This window comes from Aptenodytes patagonicus, chromosome 1, assembly GCF_965638725.1.
Source record: "Aptenodytes patagonicus chromosome 1, bAptPat1.pri.cur, whole genome shotgun sequence".
NCBI classification, from domain to species: domain Eukaryota; kingdom Metazoa; phylum Chordata; class Aves; order Sphenisciformes; family Spheniscidae; genus Aptenodytes; species Aptenodytes patagonicus.
The window spans coordinates 8,864,068-8,885,905 of record NC_134949.1 but is presented as its reverse complement, the minus strand read 5'-3'; the positions used below and the strand labels follow the sequence as shown (position 1 = coordinate 8,885,905).

The following is a 21,838-nucleotide window of genomic DNA, read 5'->3' as shown; positions in this document are numbered from 1 at the left end:
CAACCAAAGTCTGAGTCCTTGCCACTTATATCAGAATCAGACCTCAAAAACCCTACTGATTTCAAAAGCACGTTTATCTTTGCAGGGGTTGAACCAAGGTTTGTTGGAATCAATAGAAAGAAACACGTGCTTTAATTGCCTTTGGATCAAAATTTTGCATCAGTTTCTTCTATACAGGATGAGAAACAAATTCACTTCTTCACTTCCCCAACCATGCAATAACTCTCTTCCCCCCTCACTGTGTACTAGAGGTTGATTTTCCCTTATATGTGCATTTTCTGTGGTTCATGTTCTCTCTCGCTTCTCTGAGTTACAGCCTGCATCTTCTGGAAATTCGCTGATCGCTCACCTATTCACAGCTCAATCCCAGAAGTCTATTTCTACGTGAAAAACGGGAGTAGCCCCACGGGTCTTAAAGCTGTCCTAGATTATTGCCAAAAATGCATCAACAGAAGAAGATGAGAGCAATGACATCACTTACTAAAAACCACTAGGATAAAATGTCTACCAATATGGAACTATAAAGTTGTTACAGTAATCCCAAAGGCCCAAACCCTACCATGCATGATATAGGGAAATCTTTGCCAGCTTGCGCAGCTAATTTAGTAGAAACAAGGACTAAGTGTCTGATCCAAAGATCCGCTTGAGTCAACAGGGCCTTTTCCAATTATTTCAGCGGGCTTTGGATTCCATCCTAAGACAGCATGACCACCAAGAACAGCTGGGCAGGTGTGACCCTGTTATGCTTGGCCAAGGGAGCTATTTCCAGAGGCATCACTCACTGTGGCATGATGGGTGGAACAGGGGAATGAAAAATTCATTTTGGCCACCCTTTGGCAAAGTCCCCAGGCAGCAGCTGTTTAAAGCTGTGTCCACCCATCGTTGCGGAACAATTCCTGTAGCTTGTGCTTCCTTTCATAGCAATCAATAGGACGTATGATGGTAAAGGCTGCATGGCCAAGTGGGTGAGTGAAGCAGCCTTTCACCTCTGAAAATGTGAGTTCACATCCTGTTGCATGTCTCGTGATAACGATATCGGTGTTCTCTGCCCAGTTCACAGGGGACATTTATTGACATCATAAGCACCAGATGCTGTCTCAGATATGCGACATCTCCCACTGCAGACAATAAGAGATTTGCATTTATATCAAATGTCACAGGAGTAGGTTGGCAGGGTTGTTTCATGTGGACTACAAGAGAATCTGGCTCCACAAAAGTTCTTATAACACCATCATTGTGCTCTCTCATCATCTTCTGCTTTTGCAACTGGGTGGGATTCATCTCACCTGACCTAGATTCTTATTTTGGCTGTGTGTGAACTGTACAGAGGACGTGCCTATCTCTTTCTTTCTGATAGAGGAGTCTAAACAACTAGCTCAGATTTGATGCTTTTCTTCTAGATAGCTGACATCAAGAAAAATTAATCACATTAAATTAGTAAAATTAGTTCTGCTAGATAAGAATCCTGCAAGAAACTTATTCACCATATAATTTATTCTTCTGAGGTTGCTTAGGCCTTCACTACCATGAACGATAACTTGATACAAATATACATGTCAAGAAATGAAGAATAAACAAAACAGAAAAAAGAAAAAAGAAAAAAAAAACAACAGAAACAGAGTTGGAAGTGCTAAGGGCATCTCTATTCAACTGCTGTATAAACTCTGCGGCACAAAACTTTTAAAGAATCAATTCAATAGTTACTTAAAGTTCTTCCATTGCCTTCTGTGTGAGCTCGATTTGACAATAATCACCCTGGACTAAGTCCTGATCCCAGATGATCTACAAAGATGTCTTTTATTCCGTCACCTTTTATTTGTATCCAAATGTAGTCAGGAGGTGGTAAATTAAGGTTAATCTTTCTCAAATAAAAGCAAATACACACTAACTTAGCAACACTGCACATATGCAAGCTTTTCTCTTTTTTTTTGCTTGTCTTATTAAATTTGCAGCTTAGCAGAGTGCTGGATGTGTAGATCTCGCACAATACTGAGCATACGGTGAGACTGTGTTAACATTATGTGGGAACCCTGGCCAAGATTTTCAAAAGCTGGTGCCAGAAGTTAGGCTCCTAAATAAACCTCCAATTTGCCAAAACGCATAGTGCTTCACACCATCCACTGAAGTCAGTAAGAGCTGCTGGATCTAACACCTATTAAAATAGTGACAATTATTTGCTAACCTAGCTATAAGGTATGTAAAAAAATATCCTTTTCATTTAACGATGCATCTTTAGTTCAGCAGTGCTGTTGTCTACTGACAATTTTAAAACAGAATGCTGTTCCCTGTGAGCTTCAAAAGTGTTTCTATTTCAAGTGTGTTGAAAATCCCAGTTTAAAAGTGACTTGTCACATTAAGCCTTAGACCCACTTAAAAATGAGACTCAAACACCCATAGGCTAGATACACAACGGGGACTTGACAATATTGAGTGCAGTAGGCATCTGCCTGGAGGATTTTGCAATGTCCAGGCTGGGAATTTTTATGCGTTTCACAAGGAGAACTAAGCACCACACCAGCAAGTCACTCTCTTGGCAGCATCTGAAGTAGGCAGTGTGAAACATTAAGGAGTGAAATATTTCTTAAATCTCTCCCGTACTGGGGAATTAGATGTCTTAGTCTGGGCTTCCCTCCTAGGGGAGGTGTCCCTCCATTCCAGGCGTGTGGACCAGAGTCATCCTGGGAGCTCCTCACTCCTTCCTGTTGAAGGTGTTTCAATTTTCATGGGATGATTACCTCTCAGCTTAGCCAAAAGTAGTAAGAATGTTGCTCAGATGTTAACCAGGAAGGAAGAAGATATGTCTTCCTCTGAAGAGCTCTCTATTTTATGGTAAGTGCAGTAGGAACTGGAGCACCAGACCCTCCCTCAGAGGGAATGAATTACCACATGGTCCTTTGCTCCCAAGCTCTCAGTGAACGAATATTTAACCAGCAAGGAGAAATGGCCTTGCAGTCAGCATTCTCCTACGATGAAATGTAAAGTATTCCAAGCTCTAAATAAGTTCCCTTATCACTGATCCATCAAGCAAAAAGCAGAGAAACAGAAGAACTACCTTCAGCTAGTCACTTCTGTGTTAAATGGGGACCTCCCACACACCCAATACATTGAACTTTATTTGTAGAGTTTATAAAGAAATGCAAAATCTGAGTCCTGAGGGGTTAAGGTGTAACACTGAGGACTGGTGTGAGCTTCCAAGATGCCCAGAAGTACTTTAAAAAATGGGGTACTTATAGGTTTATGATCTTCTGTGGATTAGATGACAGCTGAGATGACTCTCGGGGAGTAAGCACTTATGTGCCATTGGAGATTCAACCATAAGCCATTCTGAAGATGAAACCTGGGTTCCTGAGTGGCCTAAATACTGTGTGGCTTCTACTCTGCAGTCTGATCAGAGCTGCACAATATATTTTGCATTTGGACATGCCTGCAAAAAGCCTTAGTGCTTCTCTACAGGATGGATGGGTTGTGCCAGAAGGACTGGACACTCAGCAGGGAGACTTTCACGCTAACTTTGCAGCTACTCAGAGCAAGCCTGGAAGAGGACAGGGGAGAGGGGAATGAGTCAGGTTCTTCAGGAGACAAACAAACAGCGCAAATTTTAAATGGAATCAACCTCACTCCACCCCTGCCACAAAAAGCACAAACTAAACAAACAAAAAAATCCCTACAGATAAATTGAAGTCCCCATTATTTTTCAGATAGAGTTTGCATCCCACTGGATGTGCGAGATTTATTCTACCCTGTTCCAGTATTTGTCTTGAGCAGTTTGTATTGCTTTTCCATTTAACACACCTGTGTTGTTGCTAGAAAAGGCTGACATAAGAGAGCATTAATCTGAGGCTAACTGGGCTGAGACCAGCTAGGTGAGTGAACTTGACTTTGCAGGTGGCAATTTGCAATTCTCTGCCGACCTCTGCCAGCGGGAAAGCTGACTGGGTTCGCAGCATTTCGAAAGGCTGCTATGAACTGAAAGGTGATTCATGTTGGGGAAAGAGGTTGGTAAGTAAGAGGAGGTGGAGGAGGCTTTCTCAGGAAAATAAACCCATAAAGTGAAACATTTCACTTAATTAAGCAGCCCCATTTACAGTGGGGAGATCAAAGGAGAGAGGAATCAGAGAAGCAAAGAATGCAGCCTATCCCATAAAAGATCAGGTGAAAGAGGAAGATAAGTCTAAAAATAACAAGGGAAACCTGTGCAACCCTCAATGTTTTATGAACATGCTTATTAAAGCAGCAAAACTAACCAGACAGGAGGACAGGGGGAGGCTTTTTGGCAGACAGTATTTCTCTGTGGCTCAGCCAAGTCCCAATGGGATGGACACCACATCTCGATCAGCCTGTGCACTGGATTAGCAGAAGAAATAAAGGAAGGAGTTTCACTGAAGAAAGGGAGAAAAAGCAATAGAGAGAGAAAAAGAGAAAAAGGAGAATCTGAGGGCTTGTAAGGGAACTTGTTTTAAAAAAAAGACCACAAAGAATTCAGGAGCTTAGGGCCATATTCAGATCTGGATTGGAAATAGATGAGACATAAAACTCTTCAAATGGACAAAAGCAATGTGCTGCGCTGTTTCTTCTTGTAGCCAAGAAGTGACTTAGACTGCAAGAATCTTACTTTGCTGATCCAGAGCTTTGTTTTGAACCTTTGGCAAATCAGTTAGTAAAATATCCAGATCTATCAAATATATTTCATGTTGCCTTGGATAGCAGAGTCCTAGGTTCTGCAGTAGATCAGACTAAGTGTTAATCTGCATCTTTAAACACTAATAGTGCTCTAAAAATCTGACCTCAGTGACATTTACTCACCGTCAATGAAATGAGGATGACTCCTTTGTATCCCATCAGAATTTCCAAATGGGCACTGTGAGTTGCTCTGATACTGCAATGGTTACATCTAAATAGATAGGCTAGAAATGTTTTTTTCCTCCTAATTCATGAAAATCTTGTTTAAATGCCTTCTGTGATTACTGGGAGGGCACTATGAAAACTCTGTTTCAGAATACAGAACACACTTTAAAGAAACTGCTTGATGATTTCTTTATCAATGGATAATTTCCTGGGTGAAACCCTAAGGGACTGGAAGAAAACTGGATTTGTTATCTGGGGACAGCTGCAGATAAGCCAGTCCAATTTTTAAACAGCTAAAGAAGACAGAGCAAACGCTCCCTTGGTTTTCAAATAGCCCTTTGTGGCAAGGCTGCCTGCTGCATGTTTTTGAAATAGATTTGAAGCCTTGCCTCTGTTTAATTCCCATTATTTCCACTTGCTCTTAATACCGCTGGGAGAAGTTAGAGTAAAAGAGCTGTACATTTTGCAGCGTCAATGGTGTGCAGCGTGTCTGATCCCCAGTCACCCTGTTCAGGGGTCTTCCAACGACGCCAGAGGGCAGGCAGACCACACCACAGCGCCAGGACCCGGGGCAGGCAGGGGCTCCTGCTGCCTGCACACTGCTCAGCATTGCAAAGGCATGATATCATGGTCATGTTGGGAGTTTATCTCCGACACAAATTGCCACAGGAAGCATTTTGTCAAAATTTCAGTATCAAAGTGGCCACAGCCTCTATAGTGAACAGCTTTATTTACTTAGGAGATAAAGGCAGCTGAGCAGAAAGTTAAATTAGGGTAAGCAGTCTCCTGCTTCTGTATAAATGCTGAAAGGAAATCAATGCTTCTCTCAAAGACAAACATCAAAGGAAACGCATTTCCTCGTATAGACATTTTTAGATTTTGCCAGTAACTTAAAATATAAGAAATATAAAATCAGGGCAGTGCTGGCCATGCTAACTGTAGGCAACACTTAGGTAGAGCTTAAATTTCAAAAATGCTCTAGTAACTTAAAAAAGGATAGATTATCCCCCTTTGGCTTTGTTCTGAGCATTCCTGAACCACCCCATAGCTGGCAAGAAATGATGAAATTAATCTTTAAGGAAGAGCATTTCATCATTCACACTGCAGTGTTCTGCAGGGGTGTAGCACGCTGCTGCTTCTCCTTGCCTTTGAACACTGCGCTACTTTTTTAGATCCCAGCCTAAGTCTGCTCATATCCAGAAGTTTGGCATAGCCCTTTATAAGATGAAAGCATGGCATGAATCTACTTATTTCGATACCGTATATTAAACTGAGCCTGAATTACGTTGAAGTCTGAGAGTAGTCCAGCTCACTAAGACAAAAGATAAATAACTATGCAGCAATACATTTACCTTATCTACATAGCAAATATTACAGATAGCCTTCTTCCGAGAGCTTTCTTCAGTAAAAGCCACTTCCCTTTTCAGTCCTTGGTCAGACAAACTCCTACAGAAATCCACTTGGTATGAAGGTCCTAAGGATTTTTATGAGACCATTTTCTCACAGCTGTTATCAGGTGCTTAAAGGAAGCAGTTGGAGATTTAAGGGGCAGCTTATGGAAAATGTCCGTTTATCTTTCAACTTTCCAACTTTTAAAATACTGGCAAGCATGGATATTCAAATCAGTGATAAAGATCAGCATTGACATGCTTCGGCATGACATGTTTCCTTCCTTGTGAATCCCAGCTCAACCATGTGATGGCTAATACACTCAAAAATGCAATGAGCTTATGACCCGTCTATCTGTGCAGAGTGCTCATCCTTATGGGGCACTCTGAGTTTTTCAAGAGAGTTATTTTAATCTCTTTAGATGCCATGGGACCAGCTATTGTTCTCACTGGCACCATTTTTGTACTTAAAACTAAATTCATCTGTACTTCTTAACCAGTAATGGAGTTGCACAGGCTTTAAAAAAAAAAAAAAAAATTAAATGTAACCTTCTTTTCTGGGGGCACTACATATTCTGCATGAGAGAGAGAGATGCGTAAGCCTACAGTGTCTAAATTGTCTAAATTAGGAGTGCGTTTGCTCCAGCAGTGCAGATCCTAGGCAGGCCAAATCAGTCTCTGGACCTGCCTTAGTCTTTATAGAAAGACCTGCCCTCTGTGACTCACCTGCAGTAGAGGAGGGAATCAGAGCTCGGGGCCTGACCAGCTGTCCTGGTTTCGGCAGGGATAGAGTTAATTTCCTTCCTAGTAGCTGGTACAGTGCTGTGTTTTGGATTTAGGGTGAGAACAAAGTTGATAACGCACCGATGTTTTAGTTATTGCTAGGTAATGCTTACACTAGCCAAGGACTTTTCATCTTCCCATGCTCTGCCGACTGAGAAGGCTGGAGGTGCACAAGAAGCTGGGAGGGGGCACAGCCAGGACAGCTGACCCAAACTGGCCAAAGGGACATTCCATACCATGGGACATCATGCTCAGTACATAAACTGGGGAAAGCTGGCCGGGGGGGTCGCTGCTCAGGGACTGGCTGGGCATCGGTCGGCGGGTGGTGAGCAATTGCACTGTGCATCACTTGCTTTGTGTATTATTATCATATTATTATTATTATCATTTTATTTCAATTATTAAACTGTTTTTTTCTCAACCTACGAGTTTTTCTCACTTGTGCTCTTCCAATTCTCTCCCCCATCTCACCGGGGGTGGGGGGAGTGAGCGAGCGGCTGCGTGGTGCTTAGTTGCCGACTGAGGTTAAACCACGACACCAGCTGAAGTCTGGGACCGTGGAGTGCAGCAAACAGCATGGGTCTGGACCATGCAGTTGGGTCCATTGGAAGGATGATGAAGAAAACATAGAGTCACAAGGAAAGGTGTGAAAAGAAGAGCAAAATAAGCCAGATAATATGGCTTGAATCAAAGGTTACACCAGTGCTGATGTCAGAGAAATAGTGCAGAAACACCCAGATGGCTTCTAGGCAAGGTACCAGCAGCAGTCCAACCTCAGTAGCTCAGTGCTTGGCTGGATTTATGCAGCTGCCTAGTACTAGTTCACTGAATACCTGACCAAGATAATGTAAAGCTATCCTGGATAATATCTCTTACTCTGAAATCATTGCCCTTTTACATTCTATGTACGAAGAGTTGCTCAAAGTTGTGATGACTTTTTTAAAGTAGATGCATGTTTTGGAAATTTCTTTTTTGCATTTTCTTCCTTAGCTGTAACGTAGGTCTGTGCTTTTCCAAATTTAATACCAAGACAGAAGTGGGGGAAGAATTCTTTAATAACTCTTTCAAAATTTTCCTCTTTGTTTTGGCCCATTTGTTACATCTGAAGTCTAAGAAATTGGGATTTAGAGGTGTTCCAGATATTAAACTTCCCTTTTCTTCTTATCACTTATCTTTCATCACATAAAATCTCCAGCAACTAACTCCTTACTCTACTTCAAAACACAACACATGCACAAACACACATAATAGAATCAATGACCATATCTCAAGGAACAGGATTTTAACAGACACAAAGATAACGGAAATACAAGACTTCAAATAAAATACCTCGTCATAACTTAATACTCCATAAAGAAATGCATTTGGCTTTTTATGAAGTGTTGATGCCTTAGAGGTGATCCCAACAGATAGAAATACAGCTGTACAGTAGGAGACCACAATACGAGAGACAATCAGGAAACAGACAGTCTGGACACAATGTTATCTCAGAGACATGGAAAAATGTATATTTATATATATAAACCTATAAAGGGTTAGTAGAAGTCTGAGCTGTCAAGAGAAGGGAAAGGGTTGAGATGGTAATTTGAAACATCCTCAGTGGAAAATATAAATTACCAATCCAGGGAGGGGTGTGAAGTATGACTGCTTTTGAGTAAAAATAGAAGTATGCAATTAAGGAGACACTTACTGTACCAGGTCTGGGATACGGGATGCGACCTTCATATTGTACCCACCGATGATCCACACTCTCTTTGTGCGCATAAGGGCCATTGAAAACAGCTCGGATATCTGCCATGCTGTACACACAAACTGCAGAGCCCTTGAAGACAGAGCTGCAAAAGAAGATGGATTGATATGCATATTGTAAACACCTCTTCAGTGCATGCCTCATCCCATGAATTAACTAATTCCAGAGTCTAATGGGGTTTGGATCAATCTTACACCTGAGAGTTGATATAAGTGGTGCTAAATAACAGACAATGGGTACAGGTCTGATAACTACAGATATTTAATGTCACTGTCATTACAGTTTAAAGCTTTGCTCGGTTGAAACCTGGACTTAGCCTTTGGGACCACTTGATGGACTGCCATTTTTTCTAGTGGCTGACAGGTTCCAGCTATCATCTATTAGCTATTCTGATTAGAATTTTCTGCAAATGAAGGACATTCCTTTACATTGTGTTCACACCTGGAAGTCTGTATATTAGTGATATTACAGGTGGTGTGCCTGAGAATTATAAGTTGCATTGGACAGACAATAAAAGGAGATAGAAATGAACACTTATTTCTTTTTCTACCTCTTTTTCCTTTCTTTTTTACATATTCTTCTCAAAAAAATCCCAAATAGTTCAGTTTTCCAAAGAACACCATGCCAGGTTGTTGAGTGGCATATACTTTAGTTACTTCATATGCCATTTAATTCATTGTGCAACATTTAATTCAATTTTAAATATTTTATGTGGTTATACATTCTATGGAGCCACTGTAGTGGCTGCTTCTGAATTAAGGAGTGCCTTGGCAATTTTTCATTGCACTCATACTGTTCAGCGTTTGGCTAGTTCTTATTATTTACACTTAATTCAAAGGTTCTGGAGACAAAAGAAAGAATTCTTTATTTCCTTTCTGACAATTCTATATAGAGCACCTCACTATCGCAGCTGAGAGGTTCATTAATTAATTAAACTATCCCCTTGAGATAAAGATGCGTTATTCTTCCATCAACTCCTGTCTATTAAAACACTGAAATATCACTTTGGGTGGGTTTTGATCCTAAGAAACAGCTGATGTCAAGTTGTTGCTTACAGAAATAATGCTTCACGACAATGATTTGTCTTAAATAGCAGCTACTGGTGGCTTAATAAATATGATTGAAATTTGTAAATTCAGCTAGATGAGGTTGAAATAAACTAGCATGCTTTTGATTGTTAAATTTTCATTATTTTTTACAATCACTCTCAAAAGTCAGGCACACAAAGGTTCAGCAACATAATTTATATTTCCATTTCTGAAAATATTGCCCTTGGTGACTACAGCCCCAATACTGCAGGCCTTATTCAAGCAGTCTCTCACTGCTCTCAGGAACCAGGATCTAGTAATAGAAGGGTTTAATAAAAGGCCTGAGTAAGATCTGCAGTGTTTGTTTCCAGAGGCAAACGTGATCCTAACGCATACCTTGTTGTAGTGAAGACTCCATATACAAGCGGGTTTCTCTCGTCTCTTGTAGAAAGTAAGAATATATCTTCTGCAATGAGAAAAATGTTGGGTTTTTTCCTAATTAAACATCCAGTGAATATTTCTGCATTTACGATTTATAATTTGGAGATTTGTAAATATATAACAAAGCTTTATTTTTGTCTGAATTTTAATTTCTGCCATGTGATGCCATATTGTGCTAATATTCTGAAGTTTGCCCATGTGCAGATAGGCTGTTTTTTATACAGAATCAGATTTTCACTTTCCAGCTTTTGGAGTGAAAGGGAAAAAACCCGTATTTCTGATCAGACTAATTCCAGTTATAATCAGGGACTTCTGATAAAAGTCAGAGATATTACCAGCACTGTTTGGAAGAGGAACAAAATCAGAGCAAGACATCCTGCTTCTACAAACAACAAAAAAACCCCAAGCAAAACTGATGTCAAAATTGACCATTAAAGAGAAATCAACTTACGCAGTTCATCAAAATGTGTGTCTGCTCCTTCAGGACCAGGTATTGAACACACAAGCCTGGATTTCAGAAAAGTAGTCCACTTGTTTATTAGGCTCCTCTGACCTCCCATATCATTCTAATAAAAATAAGATTAAAAGATTTAAATATTAAACAAATAAGAAGAGTTTTAACATATGATATTTGATGGTAGCACAGTATTGACTATGCTTCTTCAGATTCCACAGTTTGATCTTACCACAACAACGACAAAGTCTTTTTTTCTTTTTTTTGTTTCCCCCAAAAACAGTGTAGGACAGCCTTTTTATAAGTAGCTCCAGTAGTCACTTCTCAGCTCAGAGAGTGGGCATCTAAAATTTCCTAATTATCCCCAAATCTGTTTGCAGAGTTCTCTCACCAGCCCTACAGCTGGAATGCTGTGAAAACATTTGTCTATATCATGTGATTTCCGGTTCCCCGTGATGCTAATTTTTGCAATCAGTTGTTCTTCAAGAATTCTTTACAAACCCAATACTAATGCAGAACATTTTGGATAGATCTCTCAAAAAAGAAAAACTATATTCATCAGCAGTTGTTGCAATGTAAATACTGCGCTGTTTGTTTTGTGTACATAGTACAGGGAGATATGTATTCCAGGGAAAACCAGTCATATTATTTTAATAATCATTGTTATGGAAATATCAGTCTATCCTCCACAAAAGGGATTTTTTTTTTCATTGATTTTACTATGGGTTTCCAAGTTATGAGCATACTTGCCCAAATTTCCTTTAGTCACCAGAGAAAGAAAAAAATCTTTAAAGGGTCACTTGAAATTTGAATTACCCTTCTGAAGGGTAGGTGACCTTCTACTGACTTGGATCAGTAGAGGGGTGTGGGGAGAGTGGATCTTAGAAGAAAGTTTTAAATTTTAAGAAGCTTTAGGAGTTTGCTTAGGAACTTACCTCCTTCCATTGAATACATGAAAAATCTAATGAATGACATTTATCTGTCTCCTTTGGCCTCAAATAACAGATCTATTGAGGTTCCATAATGCTATTTAGGCCCCAATTTTTTCACACTGAAAACTGTAAGGGCAATGATATTCCAGCAGGAACCAAGAATTCAAACACTTAAGAGAAATGTTATCACCAACAGTAGTCTCCCAGCTATAGGTTCTGAATTTGCCCATGAAGGTTCTTACTTCTTTTCATTTATAAACTCTGAAGCTTAGGGGATCTGTGCTGCAAATTTAAGCACCACAAATTTGGTCATAAATACGCATCGCCTCCGGATTCATTAGGAGAAATCACTTTTTTTGTTAATTGGCTTTGCAACTCTGAAGGTATAGAACCAGCCAGTAGGAAACACTGGGTGGTGGAAATTACGTGGTATTTCCATAGATTGTGTTTGGCCCTTCAGGGCTGTATCGTAAATATTACAGGCATTCAGAAAGATGGTTTTAAGTGCTGAAATTCACTTCACAAGGAGTAACACTTCTCTGGTAATGTACTCTAACCATTTTCCGTTTTCATATACTTGCTACTTTTAAATAGGTTAGCTCAGTTGGAAATGATTCCTGTTAATCTATCACCTTTGGAACTCCTGTTCTTACAAGAATTGCTACCTCCTCTCTTGATTTCCTGAGGTCCTGCCAAGCCTGAAGCTTTGCATCTAGCCAACAGATTTATTACAAAGGTGTCAAAATTAGCAGCCTGAAGCCAATAGGAAAAAGAAGCTCTGCGTGTGTGTGTTCTGTTCAAAGGCATGGCAGATAAACTTTGTGGTGTAATTAAAACCAAACAATTACAAAGATGCAACAAAGAATCTTAGAAAGCAAGAAGCATTAAGCTTTTCCTTCCTCTGGCAATTCGGATTAGCCAAACAATTCTTGCATTGCAGGGCTTCCACTTTGATTTCTGGTGGATGCAGTGCAGCATCACAGGACTCTCAGATGTGTCTAACTGTCTGGCTAGGATCAGAAAGCAGGGAGGAAGCAAGATGTGATGGGGCTAGAATGGAAAAATCACCCTTGTCTAGCTCCTGCTCCTGTCATTGCAGGCGTTCAGCTTCTGCAAAAGATGGGAAAATACGTACTTGTGTTTTACCACCCTTAAGCCGTGATCCAACGGAGCATTTCGCAAATGCTTATTTTAAATGTATCAGTAGTTCCACTGAGTTCCTAAAGAGTAGTGTGAACCAAATACTGTGTTTAAAGGAAGCAGTCTTAGCAAGTGCTATGTGCTTTAAAGTAAGATTCCACTGGATTTAAGATGTATCTATATTTCCTCACTCTCAAGCCAGGACACAATGTTAACCATGCTACTTGAATTTAAGAGACATTAGAACAGACATTCACGAGGTGTGTCTTACATATCTAAAAGTTGCCAGTAACCCTGTACAGTTTATAAAGGAGCAAGGGGAATTCAATGACCAGCCAGCACTCCATCATCTACCAAGTCCTTCCGAAGCCAGAGAGTGAAAAATTTATGGTGCAGAAATGGAGAGACTGAAAAGACCTTTCACTGATTTAGGCAGTTGCACGTCTAATATGCTGACATATCCTCCAACATGCTTCTTCCTACTGCCATGGGTGAATGAAACAAAATGTACATTTTATTAGGAGGATGGTTTTGTTTGTGTTTTTTTGAGGGGGAGAGGTTGGTTGGGTTTTTTTTATTAGCAGCCATATAATACTCTTCAACTCTTTATGTCATCTCTGAATAATGCAATGTCTTTGGTTTCCTAATATATGCCCAGGATTCACTGACTGAGAAAGTGCAGGAATTGACAACGGCCATGGCAACTTTATCTACAGGTAGAATTAGCTCAGCTCAGGCCAAGGAGGTTCAAAAACTATTAATAGTATAGGCGTATCTTTGCTCCTGGACTCTCAAGTAGTAGTTGTCTTATTAAGCTCCGGAAATCTCAATTTTTTTAAGAAAGTGAAGCCCTTCCTTCCTAACACTATTTTTGGCGCATATCAGGTCAGTCTTTGACACATCTTGAGGCTTCAGGTGCTGGAGAACATGCGATTATTCTCCTTTCCTTCAGACCATGTTGGCATGAACTCATTAGCTTTGCATCGTATCTGCCTACTCTGTTGCAGATTCCTTGGACCACCATAGTTCATGATTATTGGCCTCTGAGAGGTTGGACAAAGGACAGATTGGCCCAAAATCTTTTTGAGACTGGGCTGGTACAGAAAGAAGACAGTCTCTTCTGTGGAAAAGATTATTTAATAATATCAGTTTGTAATAAATCACTAATGTGCTCAAATGTTGCGAGCTGGACGTAGAGCATGACATTAATATAATAAGGTGTACAGGCTGGGTAGTCAGTGGATAAGAAAAATTGGATAGAAGAGAGAAAATCACCAAAGCAGACACCAGTCAGTGTGCAGGTGAACAGAAATAAGGATTTAACACAAAGTTACAGAATCGTAAGAAAACTGTTGGACTGATTTACACCAAGCATGGATTTGCCTCAACCCTGCTGGAAGTGTGTGGTAAGCTGGATGCACTGAAATTATTTTGGACAAGAGATACTGGTACTGAAGACAAAGAACCTTAAATATTTCAGGGAGATGAGACAAGAAGACAAGATAATTTTAAGTGCTGAGAGAAGGGGAAGGCAGCATGAGCAAGCCTTTCATTCCAAAAATATGGTTAATCTACTTGTGACAGGCAAGCAGCCATGAGTATCTGAAATCTTATCTCTCAAAATATCACTTCTAAGCACACTGGATTAGCAGTGTTTACTATAAACTTTGTTACATTACAGATGAAGGCACTTAGGACTGCATATTTCTTTTTGAATATAAATAAAGGTTTAATTAGCACTTACTGCTTTGTAATCTCACAGGCTGTAACAGATACCAACACTTCCGCCTGAAATACCTTCTTTTTAACAGAAAGAAGTGCCTGTAAAAACTTGGTTACTTGTGTTTGCCCAAGTTAGAGATTTAGATAATTGCCAACTAGAAGGTGGGCAGTTCAATATGTCACCTGTTGAAGAAATATTACCAAAAAATATCACAAAGATTTAAACACAGAAATTATCTAGATAAATGGGGAAGTAATCCAAAATGATTTTAATAAATCAGGCATACTTTTATTCTACTGAAATCCTAAAATTTCAACCCTTTTCAATGAGCCGGTTCTAAAAAAATAATTTGTTGGAGTGAGAAACCAGGTTTCTACCAAACTACATTAAGAATTCAAATATCTGATGTACTACTTCAATGAGCGCAGGTAAGTGTATGGCTTTCTGACAGCCAGGAAGAATGCTGTTTAAATGCTACAATGTAAAATTTGTGAAGTAAATTAAGGTCATATCATATGCCTTTCTTGGGAGACTTCCATGAAAATCTCAGTTTTCTGATCTGCAATTTATGTATAACTGAGCAAAACAACAGGTTTTTCAAACCCTCTAGTTAAAGATAAGTTTATCATGAAAATAAAAACCATCAGAAAAATATTGCTCTATGAACAAGTGATTTAAATATCAACTTATATTAAAGATCTTCTGTTGTATCTATTTTCTATTCTATTGTAACCTATATATTATATAAATGTAGCTTCATTAAAATGCACAAATGTTAGTCTTGGAATCCAGCAGGCAGGAAAACAGATGGCAACAAAGCTAAAGAACATCTGCATCTTCAGGGTTTTAAATCTCTTATTTGTTTGTAAGTAACACTGACAAATTGAACATTAGAACAAAAAGTGCAGTTTTCTGAAAATCAATCAACGTCAAAGATGTCAAACACTGTGATTCATAAAACTTTAAAGACAGTAATTACCCTGAAGAGCTTCTTAAATCACAAAAAAAAAAAAAAAAGACAATGAGTGGAATTTCTAGAAGCAGGTTATTAGTTAGACCCAGTGGCAAAATGTGCAGAAGGACCATCCAAAGTGAATTCCTGGCCTGAATAAAAGGAAACACTGGAGAACAGAGAGGAAAAGTGCTGAAACTGCAAAAGGCCCTGGAGCCCTTCTCTTGTGTGAAGCCTAGCTATGTTACAAAGACACCAGAAACAAATGGCATCCCCAGCAGCAAAGCCTTACATTGTGGAAAAAAAAAACCCTTCTAGTAAACTTTATAAATGGAGAAACAGCCAACAATCTTCTTTGGACTTCTGTCTTCAAATTCATAGTTCTTTTTTAATTATTTCATTTTACTTTGCATATTCTGGCCCTACCCAACTCTGTTAGGTACTGACCTAACACAGGAAAGTAAGATTTCCTCATTCAGGAATTCAGGTTCAAAATTTCTTGTCCAAACCTTACTGATGTCAGATGAAAGATTCCTCCCATGATTTCAGCAGGCTATGGGTCAGATCCAAAAACATCAAGCAACGCATGAAGTGTCACTTGAGAGAGAATAAAAATACACTTGCAATACAAACAAGTGAGAGGAAGTACATGTGATTTTAGATCTTTGACTGCTCTGCTATGGGTACTTTGAATAAACTTGGGAAAGTCAGTTCACCTCTGTGTCTGCAGTCCCCATCTGACAGTGACAGTGGTGACTGTTTAGTAATTCTGCTGTTTCTATGAGATTACAGAACCTTTCATGAGGAAAGCTTCTCATTGTAGGATTGCATATTGCTTCATATAAGATGGCACCAACCCCTCTGGACACTGTGGATATTGCTAGCGTATACTACTTCTGCTGCTTGAACTAGTTGATCCAAAGATGAGGATTTGAGTGGGACTCAGCCTCAAGTACCACATGCTTACTCAAAATGATGTCCCTTATCAAGTCCAACCTGGCAGAATGATGCAATTCTTCAGCCTACGGACTGTGCCTTGCAAGGGCTCTGCCACTGCAGTAGCACTTGCACATAATTAGACAACAGAACGAAAGGTGCAAACGTGCACAGACCCCTGACAGGAACTGCGCAGAGTTGCACATCACCTCAACAAGAAAGCCTGGAATAAACTCAGCCCTCCTGATTTCCAGGGTAATGCATAAGCCTGGTATCTCTACAGTGCTCCTCAGACCATCAGAGTGCAGGCTGCGTGCCCTTTATCTCCAAAAGCATAATCAGAAGTTCCTCTAGATTTGTGTGGCTTGGACATTAAGCTTTCCCCTAGGCAAATCTGCTTTCAGAGAATCCTTCTATGATCATTTTTCTTGCCTTTCTTGAAAGCTCAATACCGTCACAATCTGAAAGAGAAAACTCAGTCTAGAGTACAGATGTGCAAAACCCCAGGATGCTTTTTGGTCCCTGGGACTCGTCATTTCTGAACACCTTTCTGAAATCATCGTCCGTCACAGTCAAGAACCTAATGCACAGCTTGTCCTGGCTTCCTGCTTATTTTCCCCATCCTGAGACAGAGCTATCGTGTCAGGCACTAAGACTAAAGGGTCATCATCATTAGTGCAGTATATTTACTGATCTCATAACCTGTCACTGCTCTGGCTGGCTTCATTCCCTTGGTGTAAACCACACCGCTCGTTGCAAAAGGAATTGGAGAGGTTAAGTATCTTCTACTGACTAAGATTACAGGCTGTGGGTCAAATAATTCATTCAGTTCTGTGCACATCCAAAGTTGATTGCACAACCCGGGTCAAATATAGATCTCAAAACCAAGACAAACAGAAAAGATAAACATTTGTCTCAAACCATGCCCTCGCCTATCTAGACAGCAGGATTAGGCAGGAGGGGCACACATCTCTATAGTCAGCGGCGTGGGGGAGTGCCGTGGCTAGTGTCAAGCCTGCTTTTCGCTTTCTTGTCTGAAATGAGTAAATGCCCAGCAGGACTGAACCAGGGAAGCCTTTGGCATGAAACCAGAATGAAGCTCAAGTAGCTGAATGTATGGCAAGATGAACCAGTCCCCTGACCACACACCCCGTGTCATTGGAAAGCTGACATGAACTTACCTATGGGTAAGGATGCCACTCTGGGAATTCACATATTTCTAGGCATTACGACAATGAGAAAGAGGGTCTTCATCGCAACTGAAAACCATAGAAAAAACTACGGGACTGTAGGCCACATCTACTGTGGAAATGCCCTCTGTCTGAACTATGAGCAAGAGAAACAGTGGTTTAGCTTTGAGTTCCTGCTCCTCAAAGAGATTTGTTATTTCATTCAGAATGGCAACGTACTCACATGAAGCATGCGTAACTGTTTGGTTCACTATGGAAAATGTTTTTATTTTGGATTTAAACATCACACCCAGAGGTTTCTACTGAATTATCTTTGGATGGGATCCAAACTGGAAAACCTAACTATACAGCAAAGAAAAATTCTGGACTGTTACTAAGCATACCATGAAAAAAACAAAAGCCAGAAACTAGCAGGCTCAGGTAAAGAGAGGGAGATAACAACAGCAAGATTGAATGTGATTTGGGACAAATGAAATAATAAATTAAGCTTATAAGTGATAAAGTGCCATTTTACTGCACGGCCATTCAGCAGTTCTGCTAAGATTACCTCTGACAGGTTTGCTAATATCAAGAACAATCCCCAAAACTGTTCAAAGGTTGTCACAAAGAAGGTGTACTCTACTATACCCATCACTAGGCTGTTCACTCCCACTTCAATGGAAATTTGAAGTAAGCAAAGGGTGATGGCTAAACTAATAAAAAATGTTAAGGAATTCTCGGGAAAATCTACCTTAAATTTTGAGTATAATCTGTTTGTGGTTTATTCCAGAATGTTTGACTTGCCTTTACCTACCTCTCATCTGAACTTTCATATATACTTAATCTAAATTATATGATATAAATACATTAAAAGGATATAAAAAGACAGGGGAAAAAAAAAAAACAAAACCTTCAGGTTATGAAATATAGCATTCTTGATCATGAACCTACAGGCATGTCAAGTGACTAGATGGATCATGCAATTAATGTCAAATAGGAGACCAGAATTTATATGGTTTGAATGCATTGATAGCATTTTGAAAGTGAAGCAGTGTGAGATGCAGCACAGGGATAGGCTGGGTTTTTTCTGAACAAATAGGCCTGAATTTGCCATTCAGAATTTCACATTCTTATTTAAATAAGAATGCCTCGATTTCACATGCCAGGGACCCAGTAGGGCAAAGCTCCCTTTGTAGTCAGTGGAAAATATGTCCTTCAGAGAGTGATTTGGGTTGAAGATGGAAGGAGTCTTCCTCTCCAAAATAGTCATCTGCCTTTATTGATTGAAGTGAATCCCTGATAATTATTTTCTTAGCTTGGATACATGCAAGTGCCTAAAGTCGCTAGTGTGGGGCAGCGTGACCTCAGTATTCACAACCACAGTCTGAGATCTGGAAAAGCATGAGACCAAAAAACAAAGGTAGGTCAACATCTTACGGAGTCCTTTAGAATTTAGTATCCTGAAACATCTACATTTATAATGTACTCAATCAACAACAGCAAAGCCTGAACTGCAAACTGTGGTACATTTTCATATTAAATGTACTGATGGGAAAAAAACCAGGAAGCTAATTTTATCACATCAGAAAATTTCCAAAATCACAAAGTCATCATTTGCTACTCTTACGAGATATTTGAACATCTGAATCAAAGCACTCTGAAGTTAAGGACTTTGGATTAAACATAGGAACTCCACTCCAATTAACTCTGCAGGCTTCCCACTTCCAAGCCAGTGGGTTACCGACAATGTCTTCTGCAATGAGTCTCTCTGGCAACTAGGATGATTTCCAGAGTTTGCTTCAGAGGTTGTGCAGCTGCATTTCCATAATCCAGTTTTTAGAGTTCTATCCTGACACTGCAATTTCTTTTTAATTTTCCCTGAGGCTCGGTAAAATTCAGTCACACCTCTTTATATATAAGCCTAACTTACATATTTTTGCTTCATCTGCAAGTCATAATTTCCCCCCTCAAGAAAACACCAATTATATTGTTGAAACACACCCATGAGGGACAAAAATATACAAAACTTCCTATACTCATGCCTGTACTCTTGCCAATAAGGTAAGTTGGACCAAAAGACCTGACAAAGTCTCATGTTATATCTTAATTCATCACAGTTAGAAGCAGATACTATATGGAACTGGCCTGTCTCCAATACATCAGCCCTTAAAATGAAATCATCTTGATGAGCATCTGCTTTTCTACATAATTTGAAAACTTTCAAATGGCACATAATATTCCAATACCAAATTTGGAAGTCCAAGAGGAGCTGGCTGCTGAAAGACCTGCTGCTGCAAAGATACTCAACGGGCAAATGAGGGCCAAAGTTTTTCTAGGGATGACATTTTCAAAGTGGATTTAATCATTATCATGGAGAAATAAAAAAAAAAACAACCCAAAAAACAACCAACCAAACAAAAAAACCCCCTCAACCCATGGTTAGCATTGTGGCTAGGCAATATTACGGTGACAAAGAAAGTATGTAAGCATGTAATACACAATAAGTCAAATCTCGTCTGGAATGAGTTGCCTCCAGAACTGGAAGCAGGATAGCTGCACGAGCATGGCTCTGAGCCCAGACTAATTAGCCCTGTTGAGAACATGTTAACATGGCTATTTCGCTTCCGGGACCCAAGCTAATACGGCTGAACAGTAAAGCATTACACTATGCGGACAACTCAAATGGTTTTGGAGATAGATCAATTATCTACACAGTGACACATTACACAATATAGAAATACAAAGAATGTTAATGACCCAGTTATCCCTAGTCACAGTAAAGGCATGGCTAGACTATTTCCAGGACAAGAAAAACACCTCCTAACTTTTACACACAAGCAGCCCCATGGCAGAGTCCACCGGAGACTCTGGACTTGGAGTTGCGGAGGAATAGCTCCCTCCTGCCATTCCGGGAGTACAAATTGCCTTAAAGCACCAGACGGGAGGCAAGGTCGTAGCCTTGAACTCTGCTCATGTTCATGGCTTTGGAAATAAATCACATTACCCAAAGGTGGAATGCAGGGTGTGTCCCGGGCTCTCAACTCAGGAGCTCTTAAAATGATTACATTCCAGTGTGTTTAGAAAGTACAGTTTAACCAAGAGGGCTGTGCCTAATTGCTATATTCTCGTCCCCAGGTACAGTGTGGTATATAGGAGGGTGGAATGGCATACCAAAAAAAAAAGGACAAAGAGCTCACTTGTTCCCGCTAGAACAAAGGCCGCTTCTGGATACTGAACACTTTGGGAAATATGGGAAAGCATCAGGGGTCGAAGTCTGATTTCTTGGCAGTTGAGGTCTTGGAAATCAGTCTCTAAGACTGCACGCCGTAACTTTTGCAATACATCACCAAAACTGTTAAAGAGAAGCTTGTAACACAGCAAATGCAAACTGTTGTAATAATAAACAGGATTTTCATACTGCAGCAGAGAGACTACCGCTTTTGGCTAATTTCCACTCCATTCCAATAGAATGAGGCTGTAACTATGAAAAAATGTGTTTCTATATAGAAAACAAACAAACAAAAGCCCCAACCACCTTACTCCCTCTCCAAAACCTTTCTGTGGGCTCCTGTAAGTTAGGATTTTCATTTCTCACTTTATTTGAGTGGGGAAAATAGGAGGGAAACCTAGGTCTTTTCTAGGGCTATATTTGTGAATATGTGAGGTTGTCCTTAAATAGAATTACAATTCTGTCATCATTTTGTGGTGGATATGTACACAAAAATGTAGCTGACTTGTTACTTGGCTGCAGAGGGCACAGTGCACGGATGCTGCAATTTTTTTTTCAAAATCTGGCTCAGTGTATAATGACTGTGTCATGTCTTTAGCTGATGCAAACTGGTTCAGCAGTGTGGGCTTGAAGACAATGTAGCTGTAAAAGCTTATGCCTGTGTTTCTAGAAATAGAAATACGTGGGTCCATGCTCTCAAGTTAAGGTTTGTATGATCATGTAATATACATATGTGCATCTGAATGTGTTTTAAAAAACAAATAAATATTGCTGGCTAATCTTTAATAGTTCTTTTTTTCTTTTTACTTAGGACCTTACTTGAAAAGAAAGTAAATAACCCAACAGATTACACTTTATGTAAGTAGGAACATACCATAAGTAGTATCAGGTATTACGGATAGGCCAATGATAGTTTTTCTGCCTCCCTCAAACCAAAAATAGGAAATGCCGTTTGCCATGATAAATTACACAACTGGTTCTGAAAGTGACTGTTGAAAGCACTTCCTCCCATTTCATACTGATATCCCCTAGTGATATACAGAATGCAGATGACGTAAATCTAAATTA

At 39.8% G+C, this 21,838-nt stretch overlaps 1 protein-coding gene across 3 annotated transcripts in view; it reads right to left on the bottom strand.

Annotated features, from left to right (window-relative positions):
- The window catches only part of SEMA3D (semaphorin 3D), a 151,905-nt gene that overhangs the window by 33,098 nt on the left and 96,969 nt on the right, over positions 1 to 21,838 (bottom strand). For all 3 annotated transcript variants that reach the window (XM_076359065.1, XM_076358893.1, XM_076358981.1), the window contains exons 9-11: positions 10,687 to 10,801; positions 10,191 to 10,260; positions 8,707 to 8,851 (exon numbers count right to left, since the gene is read on the bottom strand). In XM_076359065.1, coding sequence (XP_076215180.1) covers positions 8,707 to 8,851; positions 10,191 to 10,260; positions 10,687 to 10,801 — 330 coding nt within the window. The remainder of the gene's footprint in view (positions 1 to 8,706; positions 8,852 to 10,190; positions 10,261 to 10,686; positions 10,802 to 21,838) is intronic.